Source organism: Pyxicephalus adspersus, chromosome 7, assembly GCF_032062135.1.
Source record: "Pyxicephalus adspersus chromosome 7, UCB_Pads_2.0, whole genome shotgun sequence".
NCBI classification, from domain to species: domain Eukaryota; kingdom Metazoa; phylum Chordata; class Amphibia; order Anura; family Pyxicephalidae; genus Pyxicephalus; species Pyxicephalus adspersus.
In genome coordinates, this window is record NC_092864.1 from 68,210,253 (window position 1) to 68,224,529 (window position 14,277).

The 14,277-nt window shown below is 38.9% G+C and overlaps 1 protein-coding gene across 1 annotated transcript in view; it reads left to right on the plus strand.

Moving 5' to 3' along the window:
• LOC140335878 (dehydrogenase/reductase SDR family member 7B-like) overlaps window positions 1-11,015 on the plus strand; it is a 34,980-nt gene extending 23,965 nt beyond the window's left edge. Inside the window, exons 4-7 of the mRNA XM_072418877.1 lie at window positions 513-686; window positions 5,947-6,039; window positions 8,738-8,890; window positions 10,517-11,015. Coding sequence (XP_072274978.1) covers window positions 513-686; window positions 5,947-6,039; window positions 8,738-8,890; window positions 10,517-10,722 — 626 coding nt within the window. The 3' untranslated portion in view covers window positions 10,723-11,015. The remainder of the gene's footprint in view (window positions 1-512; window positions 687-5,946; window positions 6,040-8,737; window positions 8,891-10,516) is intronic.
• Window positions 11,016-14,277: the final 3,262 nt, after the last annotated feature.

Genomic DNA, 14,277 nt, shown 5'->3' on the forward strand with positions numbered 1-14,277 from the left:
GACTAGAGAATATAAACTGTCATGGGTGAATCCGGGTGATCCAGCAAACCTAATGTGGATCTGGTCGAGGATTGAAAACATTTTAAACTGATGTCATATAAAATATACACATGTGGCTCATCCGAAGAAAGGGCCCTATTTCCTTAGTCGCCTTCTCCTAGTTCTTCAAACTTGCTGTGTCAATAGTTGTAGTTAGAATGCGGACAACTCTTGTCGTTCTCTGTAAGGTTGTGTCATAGATTCCCCCTGTAGTATTAGTGAAATAATAATTTTTATTTAAAAAACGAGATATATAACAATACACAAAAATGTATTAAACTAAACACAGTAGAAAAATAAAGTGCACCCTATTTATATCTTCCCTTTATGAACCCCTTTTATATCTTATATCTTCTTTATGACCCCCTATTTGTTTTGATAAACACTTTGAAAAGAAAAGATGCTAATAGCTATAATTTGTCATTTTGCACCTTAGATGTATAAACCTCATACGGTAATATTTGACCTCTCAGATGTGGAGGCTGTAACCAGCGCAGCAAATGAAATTCTTCATCTTGCGGGAAAGGTGGACATCCTTATTAATAATGCAGGAATTAGTTTCCGAGGAAATATTCTGAACACAGAGATAAATGTGGACAGGATGATTATGGACACAAACTATTTTGGACCTGTGGCTTTAACTAAAGGTAAGTAAAGTTGGTTCAAACTCTTTCAAAGTATGTCATTCTACATTTAATTGTGATAAATCTGTCACAGTATATTAAAACTTAGAACCAGCTGATAAAATTTAAAATAGGTCTACTGCTGCTCATAAAGCTGTAAGTTTGTTAAAACTCTTTCAATCCTTTGACGTGTGACAAGTCATTGGCAGCAAGGGTTTATTAGAAACTCTGAGGCTCATTTTTTTGCATTGAATGATCATATTATTGTGTGTGTGGCCACCATTGCTTGCAGTGAGCAGGACAATGTCGTAGGCCGATGGGCATTCTAGTAAGACTGCAAGAACTGATATTTTCCCCCTTTGTTCCAAGACTATAGAATGGTCAAAATAGAACTAAGCTGTGTTCATCAGTCCTCCAACATCACCCATGGCACACCGCTGTTTACTCATGGAGAAGAGCACAGCGGGGTGCCACTCACTCAACCCCGCTTCATACAACAGAAGGTCCCTGTGTGCACAGTGCTTGTCACTGGAAAACTATCACTATAAAACTAAAGAGTGTTTCCAGCCACAGTTCTCTGACATTTGTTGGATGTGCGTACAGTCCTTTAGAATTGAATTGTTGATTTATTGAATAAGATTACTTAGGTACTATGGAACATTTAAAAAAACAAAAAACAAAATCAATATAAATGAGTAAGCTGCAGTTAAGCTTTAAAGGAAAAAAAGTTTATAGTTGTTAACAATATTTCTTACAGAAAATGCCCAATGACCAACTGTATTTTACAGTTTTATTTATGTATGTGTTGCTGTTGGAATGTTCCCCTCTGTTTATGTCAGGTAAATTGTTGTGATTAGCACAGGATACATTTTTCTGATGGAGCCCCAGATAGTAATAGAAACACAATAATGTTTGTAACCCTGTCCTACTTCATGCAAAACTGAGAAAACAGGTTTTTGGCCTGACATATACTTTTTATGAGTTCACTGATTGACTTGAAACACAAGAAAAGTCAAACTTCAAACACATCTGCTGATCTCGATCTATTAACTGACATGCAAGTTTTAACCCCCACCCTGGATTGCAGCCCTAGTACATCCTCCAGGCTTAAAACTCTGCTTACAGGATGACAATAAATTGTTACAATATCTGCTCACATCAATAATACATTCTTTACAGCTGTTGTTTTATTTTCTTTGGATGTACATCATTGTATTTTAGGTTTTTTGCACTTGGAAGCCAGGGGAGGGAGAGGAGACTGTAGCATAGTTTGGAAGCAGTGTGACTCAGCTACGTTTTACGCTCAACTAAATCTGCTTTGACCTTTTCATTTGTATCCTACAGTGTAGCTTCACATTGGCAGCTCTGCCCGGCCCAAGCCATAGTAAGTCGAGAAACTGACTTGACAAATTCAGCCATGGGTCAAACTGAATAGTGCAGTCCTATAAAATACCACATTAAAAAAAAAATGTTGTGTGTGTTTCTCTTAGATTTCATAGTTGTTTATTTTTTTCTTGACTGTAAAATAAAAACAAAACGCGTACTATAAGTACATATGTGCTTTACAAATAAAACAAATATATACTGAAGAAATTGAGTAAAAAATGTTGCAAGCATTAGATCACACATTATTTATTCATTAAATTATTCATTCAATATAATATAAAAAACCTTCCATTATTATTGTTAAACAAATTATGCAGCACTGTACATTAAATAGGGGTTGCAAATGACCAAGAGATACAGGTAGTGACACAGGAGGAGGAGAGGACCCTGCCCAAAGAGCTCACAATTTCAGAGGTAGGAGAAGCAGCACACAATAGGAGGGAGGCTATGGAAGTGTAAGTAGTGAGGGTTTCAAAAGACAGATGGGTAGGCAAGTTTGAAAGATAAGTAGTCCAAGCTGGGTTAAACGTGCCGACGAATTAGGGCAGCCCTATACAAAGCGTTGAAGCATGCCTGGGATAGTGTTATAACCGTGCGTGTGATTAGTAGATGAAAGAGGAAGGTAGGACTAGAACAGAAGGGTACGAAGCACAGGAACTTTGGTTTGAAAAGAAGGTGATATTGAGGCCATTTAGGAGATCTTCAGAAGGATAAAAATGTGATGTAGGACTGTCGGCATGTAAATGACCAGGAATAGGGAGAGAATAGAGATTAGGAAAGTGAGAGTGTGTCACAAGGGATCCCCTATTAATGTATTATCATTAGGAAGTATGGGTATTGGCAGTTAAGTCTGAAGTCATGTTCCATGCCAGAAGAAGTAAATAGGTCTTCTGTGAAATAATTTATTCCCTAGAAGTGATCTGAATCCATACATAGGATCCAGTATTGTGAGCATGGTGTTGTGCCTGCCTATAATTGACTGAAGAGCTGTCTGAGGTAAGAGACATAGAGGTGCCTGTGACTTGGTGATATAGGTCAAAGGCTTGAATTCGGAAAGGTTGTATGATAGTGCCGAGGTCAGTTGCAATTCCAGCATTTGGATGGGATGAGTCCTAATATTTTATGTAATAGCGGTACCATCGTGTTAAAATCTAACACATTTCTTGAGCTGCAGCCGCACTAGACATTTTGTGGGTTAGATTAAAGCAGTTTGAATGGCTTTCTTTATAAAGGGATTAATGCAGGTTTTTTTCCCATATAGGTGAGAAGTTGATTGTTCTGCTAAGTGGATCTAGCACAGCATAGGTTGTACACATAGAACTTCAAATACTGTCTATGACTTTTGTATGGAAGTGAGTGCTTGTAAGTAATTTTCAAATGTTAGAGCTGAGTCAGTGCCCTGGCATTTAGGGGAGCTGGAAGGAAGGTTGAGTAATCCATAATGGAAATCTAAGGGTCTAGGTAGGAGATAATTAAACTGCTTAGGAAATGATAAATTAGGTGATGGAGCTAAGGATGAGAACTCATTGGTGGGAAAATGTAAGGACTGGCTAGAAATGGGTTTCTGTAGATATTTTACATTTATTAGCTGCATTATATCACTGATCTATAAGGTGAGTTAGTAGTGTCTGCCTAATGGTGCAGTTGGAGATGGGAATGGCTCATACCACTGTTTCCAGTAGTGAGTTGTCTTGTTGTGGATAAATAGAGATAGTAAATGAGATCAAACAATCAGAAGGGATATAAGTCCGACAGAAAATGTGAACTGTTTTTGTAGGAAGTGCTTTTTACGAAAGTTTACTTTAATGTTACTGATCATTCCAAATTTAAGCGGCTTGTTTTCTGGGGGAATCTAATCTTGGGGTTGGACACATACAGCAGTAGGTCATCAGCAAACGACCAGGCTAAGGCTATACACACACGTCAAATGATTCTCGTCTGATAATCTCAGGGCTGATTTTGGATGAGAATCTGGTGTGTGTACAGCGCTCGTCGTTCATCATTCCATTGTGCGTCCTGGCAGATCCAAAAACGAGGAGCAATCATATGGAAAGTGAAGAAGAGCGCAGCGGGGTGTCGTCACGTCATTCTCCCCTTCCCCTCTCCGTGGAGGAGAACGGTGCTCTAGGTACAACACTCATTCATGCATCGTTCAGTCTTTTGTTGTTGAAAAGGATTGTGTACCCAGTCGTAAGATAATAACAAATGAATAAGCCTTGAATGGAGAAATAGTGATAAGGATATCTTTGTTGTATGCCATTTCTGATGGATTCCTGAGATAACTTGATAACTTTAAGTGGTTGAATTTTGGTATGGAGCACAAATATCTAACTATCAAATATTATCTGTTGTCAGGCATATGCTGTTTTGGGGAAGAAAAAAAAGGGAATACAAATTTTCAGTGTTTAGACAATCAAATGATGTATAAGTAAAATGATACCCAATGAATCAGGCCCTAGTGCCAAGATGTACACCATCGCATTGTCCACAGGGTGCAAAGGTTCACTCAACTCCCCTTTTCCCACTATACATATTACCTGTACTGGTGCATTGTGGTACCATTTGTTGTATATGGCATCCCAGTAGAACTCCATTGCAATGTAAGGTGAAGAGGAATGTGTCAGCGAAATCAAGGATGATGGAGACATTCAGGTTGAGCGGTAGGAGGAATTTGGTATTGTCTTATCACAACCCCAACCTGATAAATGGATTAAATAGAGCAACTGGTGAGGTCATGTCTTTGTGTACTCTGTTTTTGGTCAAAGACTGAAGAAGATTATCATAGGTGAACCTGGGTAGTTTGGCAAAAGTATAATGGGGAAAAAAAATTGCTATTAGAAGGCAAAAGTTTTTATCCCTAAACTAGATCCGTCTAGATCCATAAACTAGATCAGTCTGGAGCATTTGGCCACTTCCCTTCCTAACATTTAAAACCAGCAGCCAAATGAGCTGTCTGCTTCACTGTTTTTAGGCTATGCACCAATTTACTTTAACCCTTTTACTTCCTGGAATGTGTTCTTTTCACTTCTATTAACAGTCAAAGGGTTAAAACAATGTTACACATGTGGGATTGTTTTGGACTTTATCTGCAGTCTCTGTACATCAGTGTAGGCAAGTAGTATGTAAAGTTTATTGTAATGTAATTATTTACCTAAAGCTGAACTAAACTCAAAACAAAAAAAAAAACACCTTTAATCCCGCAGATTGGTTTATCCATCAGGAAGTTTCTTCTTTTGGGTCCTTCTTCAGCACAGAGGAAGCGCTGGGAGCCGTCTTCTTCTTTGCACTGCTCAGGCGCCAGATCAGGTGACGTAGATAGGAAAAAAAGATTGTCGACCTCACTGCGAATGTGTGAGATAGGCAATTTTTTCTTCCATTAATGAAAGGGCTCCATCTGCGCATGCCCAAGATCGGCATTCTAAGAAGCAGCCAAGAGCCTCCTGGGATGCATGTTGTAGGTAGCACAGAAGGCTTTGCAATCCCATTATGTCTTGATCATCACGAAGGTGCCGCACCATTTTTAAGCCAAAAATGTATGTGTAAAAAACAAAAAGTGGTCAGGCAGTGAAAGGGTAAAAGGGCTTCCCAATGCACTTAGCAGAAAATAGCAACATTGATTTTGACCCACATCAAATGTCTCTACCTCTTTCCAAGGCTAATTTTTTTTTTAGCTGGCTCCTTTACAAGTCATTGCAGCTATAAACTGCTGCTGTGCGATGATCATTGAATAACATTCATGACAAGTAAAGTCAGCCATGTTGTAGCCAAATCAAATGCTGCCTAGAAATTTTAAAAATCAGTGTTAGGATGCTGCACTTTAATTCAGTACAATTTTGTTTATCTGCAGACATTGTTGTTAAAGATCACAGTTTTCTAACATATTTGGCATTGTTTCCAGCTCTTCTTCCATCAATGATCAAGAATAAGAGAGGACACGTTGTTGCCATTAGCAGTATTCAAGGAAAAATAAGCATCCCTTTCAGATCTGCATGTAAGTTATTAGAAATGTCTGACACTTGTAAATATTCAATGAAGAGTCATATAACACAGAGTACATAATAGAGACAAATCTATTCTTTGATTATGAGAGAACATGTGAGGAATAGGGAAGGATTCTGCCCCCTTTTCTTCCCTCCAATGGTGTTTTTAGTCTTGCAGCAGATATGCAATGACTGTGCATTGCTGCAATGCTAGGTATTCGGTAAGCTCCTACAGTTCAGTGTGGTGCCCTTCACAGGCATTTCTTGGCTCTCCCTACAACCCTGCATTATGTGCTTATGTGATACAGCCGTGAGAAAATCCACAAAATGTCGTCCCTTATTCTGTCCTGGCTACATTTAATTACATATAATGCCTAATGAAGGTCATACTGCTTACAATATATACAGCGCAGATACCGTGCCCAATTAATTTTTTTGCAATTTGTCTATTATATAATTTGCCGATGATAATCATTGTCCTATATTAGAAAGATTTCACATATTTATATATTGTGTCAATTCCATGTCCCAAACTTGATAAGATGCTTGTTTATGGTTTTGTATAGGCTTTTTTGTTGTCTATGACCTAAACACGTCTTCTCTTTCAAATTCTTTCTTGTTACAAGCGTATAATACCTCTTCCACAACTAGAGAAAAAAAGTCAGTAGTTTGCCATATCCCTCACTAGTTATACAAAAGAAAACCAGATAGGGACTTGCTGGCAATAATTGATAAAAACTATATAGAAAACTTTATTCCAAACAATTATTCTTGCAAGTAAACATTATACAAAGCACATGATTAAAATCATCTTATACAACAAATCTTAGACAGACAAAGAACTGCTGTTTGAGCAATATCAAATATTTCTGACGCTTTTCGCGGATGGTACCATTTCTTCAGGGGATAGATACCAGGGTCTGATACCAAAAAAGCCTTGCAAAAGCCAAAGTGTACAACAACATATAATAAGCCTCAGCAGCATTAGATTTAGGCCATTTTCAAATCAACCTCATCCCAATCAATGGACAGAAGGGTTAAATCCATAGCTTTGTGCCACGTTGTATGGAAAGGTCGTTTACATGCATGAATCCTGACGCTGTGTCCACATACATGAAGTGATAGCAAGCATAGCCAAATATTCTTGCTATTACTTCATGTACACGGACGCAGCATCAGGATTGTTCAGAAAGTGTAATGTTCAGAATCCAAAGTTTTCTATTTGCTTTTTATCAAGCATTGCCAACAATTCCCTATCTGTTTTTGTTTTGTCATGTTAGAATCACAAGAGTATTTTTACAGACAAACTCAAGAAAACATGCACCAGCGCCTTTTTTAATAAAAGGAATTCCTAGTCCTAAATTGTACATATGTGCAATACAATTATATTTCCCCAATGATTTACCTTTGTTAAAGAACCTGTAAGTACCCAAAATATATGTTGATCTGCCAGAAATCCACTCAGCTCTGTTCTGTTGCGTACTGACAACACCCAGCATTTTTGTGGACTGAATGGTGTCGGGCTGCTCAGAGAGATAACATACACTTTAAATGATAAATAAATGCAGTTATTCAGGGCAGCCAATATTTATTTCTCTCAGATCAACAAAGTAAATTCTGATTGGGTTTCTGCACTTTAAGGGTGGGATCACAAAAAAAATTCACAATTGGGAAAACATTTAGGACAGTTGCCAATCTTCCCAGAATTGAATGTCTCCTTTACCCTAAAGTCAGGATATGCAAGTTCAGTGATTATTGCAAAAAAATCCAAGAACAATACCGCAGACTACAGGCCTTAGTTAGCATGTTAAATGTTAAAGTTCATAACAGTACAATTACAAAAAGACTGGACAATTTTGGCTTGTTTGGTAGTGTTGCCAGGAGAAAGCCTCTTATCTCTACAAAGAACATGGCACTATGGCCTAGGTTTGCAAAGTTGCAGCTGAACAAACTACAAGACTTCTAGAACGATGTCCTTTGGACAGATGAAACCGAAGTGGAGACGTTTGGCCATGATTCACAGCATCACTTTTGGCAAAACCAAACACAGCTTATTAGCATTATTACCTTGTACCAACTGTAAAGCACGGTGGTGGAGGGGTGATGATTTGGGTTTGTTTTGCAGCCTAATGACCTGGGCATTTCGTAATTCTTGTGCTGACTACGTCAACTCCTCATTGTAGAGGCCATCTATGTGACAACTTTAGCTTGCCTAAAATTGGGTCATGCAACAGGACAATGATCCCACGCACACCAGCAAATCTACAACAGAATGGCTAAAAAGGAAAAGAATCAGGATGATTTATTGGGCAAGTCAAAGTCTAGGTGTGTGTATTTCATGTCTCAGAGAACCCCACTAAAAATGATATACATACAGCTCACAATCATTGGTGTGACTGGTAAGTTGTACATAAAAGAAAAAATACATGTACCTAATGCCCCCCTCACTGACAAAGTGGTCTTCAGTAAATAATATTATTAGTATTATTATTTATAAACAAATAATAATAATGGCCAGGAAACAAACCTAGACAGAGAAAACTGTGGTCAATACCTCCTTACATTGGTGGTTAGGGCAGCAAAAGAAAAGCCTACTACTGCTCATTCCTCATAGAACCCCTTAGCAACTTCTGGAATCCTGGCTAGGAGAAACTACTACATTAGTATATATTCAATGTATCCTTATCTCTCTGAATTTATTCTTTACAGATTCTGCATCTAAGCATGCTACACAAGCCTTTTTTGATTGCTTGAGAGCGGAAATGGTACCATATAACATTGATGTTACTGTAATAAGCCCAGGATATATCCAAACCAACCTCTCACTGAATGCAGTGACTGAAGATGGGTCCAAATATGGAGGTACATATCTTTTATAATAGTTTGATACTTTGGCCCGAAAGAAAGCAGAGGGATTCGCGCACTCATGGGCACACAAATCCTTCTAATTTCCACCACATGTAACTCTACTGGCCATTCCTGGGAGGAGGTTTCCTGACTTCTCCTCTCTTCATTTCACACTCACAAGCACCTGATATGCCATATTCATCCTCTCTGGTATGATGTGCATCCTTCTTGATTATGACAGTAAGTAACCATCACCAACAAATATTGTTCTGGTTTAAGTGTAGCTTAAACCTTTCTCTGATGAAATGTGTTCCATTTCTTGATATGTACATCCTGGGGGTAGATAAATGATGCATGGTCCATCTTTATCTTTGTGTTCTCCCAGCCCCTTTTAGCTGAACGCACCACCGGGCACCTTTCAGTAACCACCCGGCTGTTTTTGGATAGTTACTGAAGAGTTACCGGTAGGTCACAATACAGAGGCTGCCACCCACTTACAATTTCTTCCCAACCAGCTCAAAAAAAATTCTGGGACAATTGTCTGTCCATAGAGTAATTGGATGTAAATGTGGATGTGCTATTGCCCTGCTTCCACTGCAAGGTTTACAAGTGTGTATCCAGAGCAAAGGATCCTTGGGCAACAATGACAGATGCTGTAGTGGCACCGTGTGGAGGTTGTGGGCATTACAGTAATTCCTGTGCTGCTCATCCAGATTAGTCATCTATAGTTAGGTTTACAGACTTTGGCCCCGGTAGCTCTAGCCCCCCTTCACACACACATACTTGCCCAACTTTTGATAACATTTGACCTTTGCTATGTTTAAAATTGTTTGAAAATTTTTTTACTACTTCTTACCAATAAAGCTCGTCTTAGAAGACACTAGATTGGACACCCATTATCTCTTTAGTGGTAGCTAGTGACAAAATATTATTATAGGTCATCCTTCCTTTGCATACACTGTACCCAAGAATGATCCAAAACATACATCAACCATGGGGGGAAAAAATTAAGGGCAGCACAGTGGATCAGAGGTTAGCACTCTGTCCTTTGCAGCATTACGGTAGGTTTGAATCTCGGCCAGGACACTATCTGCATGGAGTTTGTAGGTTCTCCCTCTGTTTGCGTGGGTTTCCTCTGGGTACTCCAGTTTCCTCCCACATTACAAAACTATGTAGTTAATCAACTCCCTCCCTAAAAAATTACCCTCAGACTGTGTAATACCATATGACCGAGGTAGGGACATTAGACTGTGAGCCCCTTTGAGGGACTGCTAGTCACATGACTATGGACTTTGAAAAGCACTGCGTAATATGTTGGTGCTATATAAATACTGTATAATGATAATAATAAAAGTTTGAGGCTGATAGAGATGGTTTGAGAAAACTTGCAAATGATCCATGTACCGGCTTCATATGAAAACAAAATATAAATTGCTGTATGTCAAATTTACCCACCAAAAAATTTAGCTTTTTCAAAATTCAGCCATCACTGAATATGGCGGTTATAGACTTCCATGCAGCATTTAGCATAGAAACATTTGGATGCTTTCACTTTTTTGCATGGTTTAGAGCATGCATTTGAAAAAAAAAAAGTAAAGTAAACAAAACTTTCCTCTCTAACTGCATTGTTTCTTTTCATAGTAATGGATAAAACCACCGCTGAAGGCAGATCACCAGAAGACGTTGCAAAGATTGTGCTGCGTGCTATAGGTGAAAGGAGTAAAGATGTTTTGGTAGCTGGACTGGTGCCTACATTAGCAGTATACCTGAGACCACTTTCCCCAACAATATTCTTTGCTCTAATGGCAGCAAGAGCTAAAAAGGAGCGGAAGCTGAAAAATGCATAATGTAGTTTGATTCTCTGGGAGTAATGATGAATGAAGATGAAACCTGTATAAAGACACCAAATCCTAGCTTGTCATGGGATAGTAGATACTGCTGCTGAGCCCTGCCAGCTGTGAACCCCAAATGTGCATGGCCAGGAAAAGTATGGCCATGTAAACTATCCTCTAATGAATTATGGCTTTAGCAATGGTTTATCTGGCACTGCCAAGGAAAAATACAATGCCGGTTTTACACTGATATACTGTGATTTGTAAATGTTGTAATAATGTTTATCTAAATAAACAGAAGAAATTGATTAGTCCTTGTTGTGAAAAAATCATTTAAAAAACAGTAATGAAAAAAACAAAATATCTGGTGTTTGTGTTATGTGCATGCAGAAATAATAAATGTGCAACAGCAATGCTTTCAGGCATGGATTACCATTCAGATAACAAGCAGTAATGGTTTCTTTCCAAGAAGGCTGGCACAAACCTTGTTTTTCTTTACTTCCTGCAGTACTATCTCTTCCCTAAATGATACAACTAACTAAATCCTTGTGCAGAATCCTTTGTATTGTACATGTCTCACACAGATCATCCCTCTAGTGAAATGTTTCTCAACCGGGGTTCCATGAGCAATGAGCAGCTTGTGACTCTCGGGTCCGTTTAACTGATACCAATGATCATTTTGGCTATCTGTAAGGGTGGCATTCTTCCTACTGGCCAACAAAGTAGGAGACATTTTTCCTACATGCCACCACACTAATGTACTGTGGGCTGTGGATATAGTAATTAATGAAGGGGTTCCCTGAAGACTTAAAAGTTTTTTTTTTAAGGAGTTCCCCCACGATAAAAAGAAACACTGCTGTAGTGCCTCCTCATCTAAGGACTTGATATACAATAAAGCCACATACACACGTGCAATCTTCACGATCCTTCCCAATGACTAAGCACTGCATGATGCAAGAACGATGCGGTACATACAGCACCATTCTGCTCTATGGAGGATGGAGGGGAGAAGAACGGAGCAGCACCCTGCTGCGCGCTCTCCCTCTTCCCTTGCATTAGGATCGTTCCTCATCCAACGTCCGTGGATCCGCCAGGACGGTCGTTCAGGGGATGGGCACTGTACACACCCTAAATTCTCGTCCGATATCGGGCGAGAACCATTGGACGTGTGTATGTAGCTTTAGTGTTGTGATCTATGAAGGAGGGGATTACAGAGGGATTGTTGCTTCCTATCTGCTTCAGGTTTCCTTCTACTAAGGTCTATATCTTGTGGAGGAAAAGGCATCATTTATTATTTAATCCATGCTAATCAAGTCACAGGTGGCTAGATTGTAAGCTCTTTGGAACAGGGTCCTCTCCTTCTCCTGTGTCACTCTCTGTCTGTCATTTGCAACCTCTATTTAATGTAATACGTTGGTACGTACATTGGCTACATAATATGTTGGCACTATATAAATACTGTTTATTATTAATAAATGATATAAAACAGTGCGGTCTAATAACAAAATATATCAGCTCACTTGAAGCAATTTGTTTCATCATCCACATTTTTATTTTGGGAGTGCACATTATGATGTTGTCTATTAGGGATATTTACCTATTATATATGTTGTGGAGATAAGTATAATAAATAGCAGCACTTTGGTAATAGTGTAGTGCATTGTTCTAACTTTTAATGTCCCATTAAAATTATAAAGGTAAAAAAAACTCTGCAGCTTTGAAAAGTTTTCAATGGATTAGTAAAGACCTTGCAGTGCAGGTGACCCTGGGATGATTGGTACATTAGTTCCCGTACCCAAATAAGTATACTTTTGCTAATTGGGAAGAGATTACTTGTGTATATCATGATGCTATTAGTAATACTGTAATCAGTATTGCAGTTGTGACTTTATACAATGACATTGGTGGGTGACAGATATAAATAACCACAGACAGTAACCTTACATACAGTGAATTCTGTTTTTTTGAATATATACACTGATGCTGTGCAAAGTGATTATGTGCATTTACGCACATGTTGCTATAGCAACCAGCAATACGGAATAGAAATTCAGCAATTATTTATAAGAAACAATACTTCGATAACACAACGGTGTATTTGAGATTCTATATGTTCTAGATTCTAACCATTACCAAGTGTATTCATTTTTGATGGCTTTATGATTGCAAAAAGAAGATACCAAGAACAGACTAATGCATTTAACATATTACTAAAAACCTATATGGAAGGTACACTATGCTAAACACTGCAGCACAGATGCCACAAACGTTTTTTTACTACATACATGTGACATTGGCCTGAAAGTAATAGGTCCCACATTGTGAGGGAGCCAAAGATGCTTACCAAGAAGGGCTATAAATGCTATGTAAAGCCTAATAGAGGTCACAGAAATAGATATTTAGTCAGACATTGTACTCACATTTTATTTTCCTACTTTTTTCCTGCAGTCATTTAAGCCGTTGCACTCTTGCTTCCTATTCAAATGGCATTCTAAAGAGATTGTAGGGGACAGAAGTACTGTCATCACTTTTTATTCTCTTGCTTGGCTGAGGCACTTCTGGTCCATATCCGTGATCAGTATTTCCGGCTATCCCCTGAAACTTGTTAAATGGTGCAGTTATGGATTTTTAAAGTGTACCTAAACTCAACTTTTTTACTTTACATAAAGGAGTAGAGAATCCTTTTATTTAGAGAATTTTTATTTTAAAGGTGCAACACCTTAAAAAAAATGGGTGCAGCACCTCCCCTTTCTGTCCTGATCGCTGCAGCATAGAAATAGGAGCGCAAATCCTCCTGGGATGCCTACATCACGCGTCCCGGGGGGCTCTTGGGTGCTCCTTCTGCACATGCCCGATTTTGGGCATGTGCAGAAGGAGCCCTTCCTTTAATGGACGAAAAACAAATTAGCAATCTCATGCATGTGCATTGAGATCGGCAATCTTTTTCCCGATCTTGTGCCTACGCAGTGCGAGATCGGGTGATGTAGAAAGAAGAACCCAGAAGGACAGAGGATGCCGGGCCGAAAACTGATACCAGGACGACGCGGGACCCAACTGAAGGAACCTTCCGACAGATCTGCGGGTTTAAAGGTATGTGTGTTTTTGGTATTTTGAGTTCCGCTTTAAATCAAACTGCTTTGCTGCCCCACACACCCATTATAGAGAACTGAGACATTCTGCCAATAAAGCCCTCACACCGATTCATTAAAGCTCTCCAAGGCTGGAGAGAATACACTTTTGTCAGTGAAGCTGGGTGATCCAGCAAACCTGAAATGGATTCTTTCAAAGTAACTTGCTATTTGCTAGCAAATGATTTGAATCCTGGACCAGATCCATTCCAGGTTTGCTGGATCATCCAACTTCACTGATGAAAGTGTATCCTCTCCAGCCTTGGAGAGCTTTAATAAATCAGGCCCATACAGTCCATTGCTCTATAACTGCCTCACCCAACTCGCACTGTGCATCCCTCTGGCTGCATTATTCCTTTGCTCATAGAACATTCTTACCTGCATTATACATTACCTCCTCACTTTATCACTATAAACATCATAAACAACTACTCCATCAACA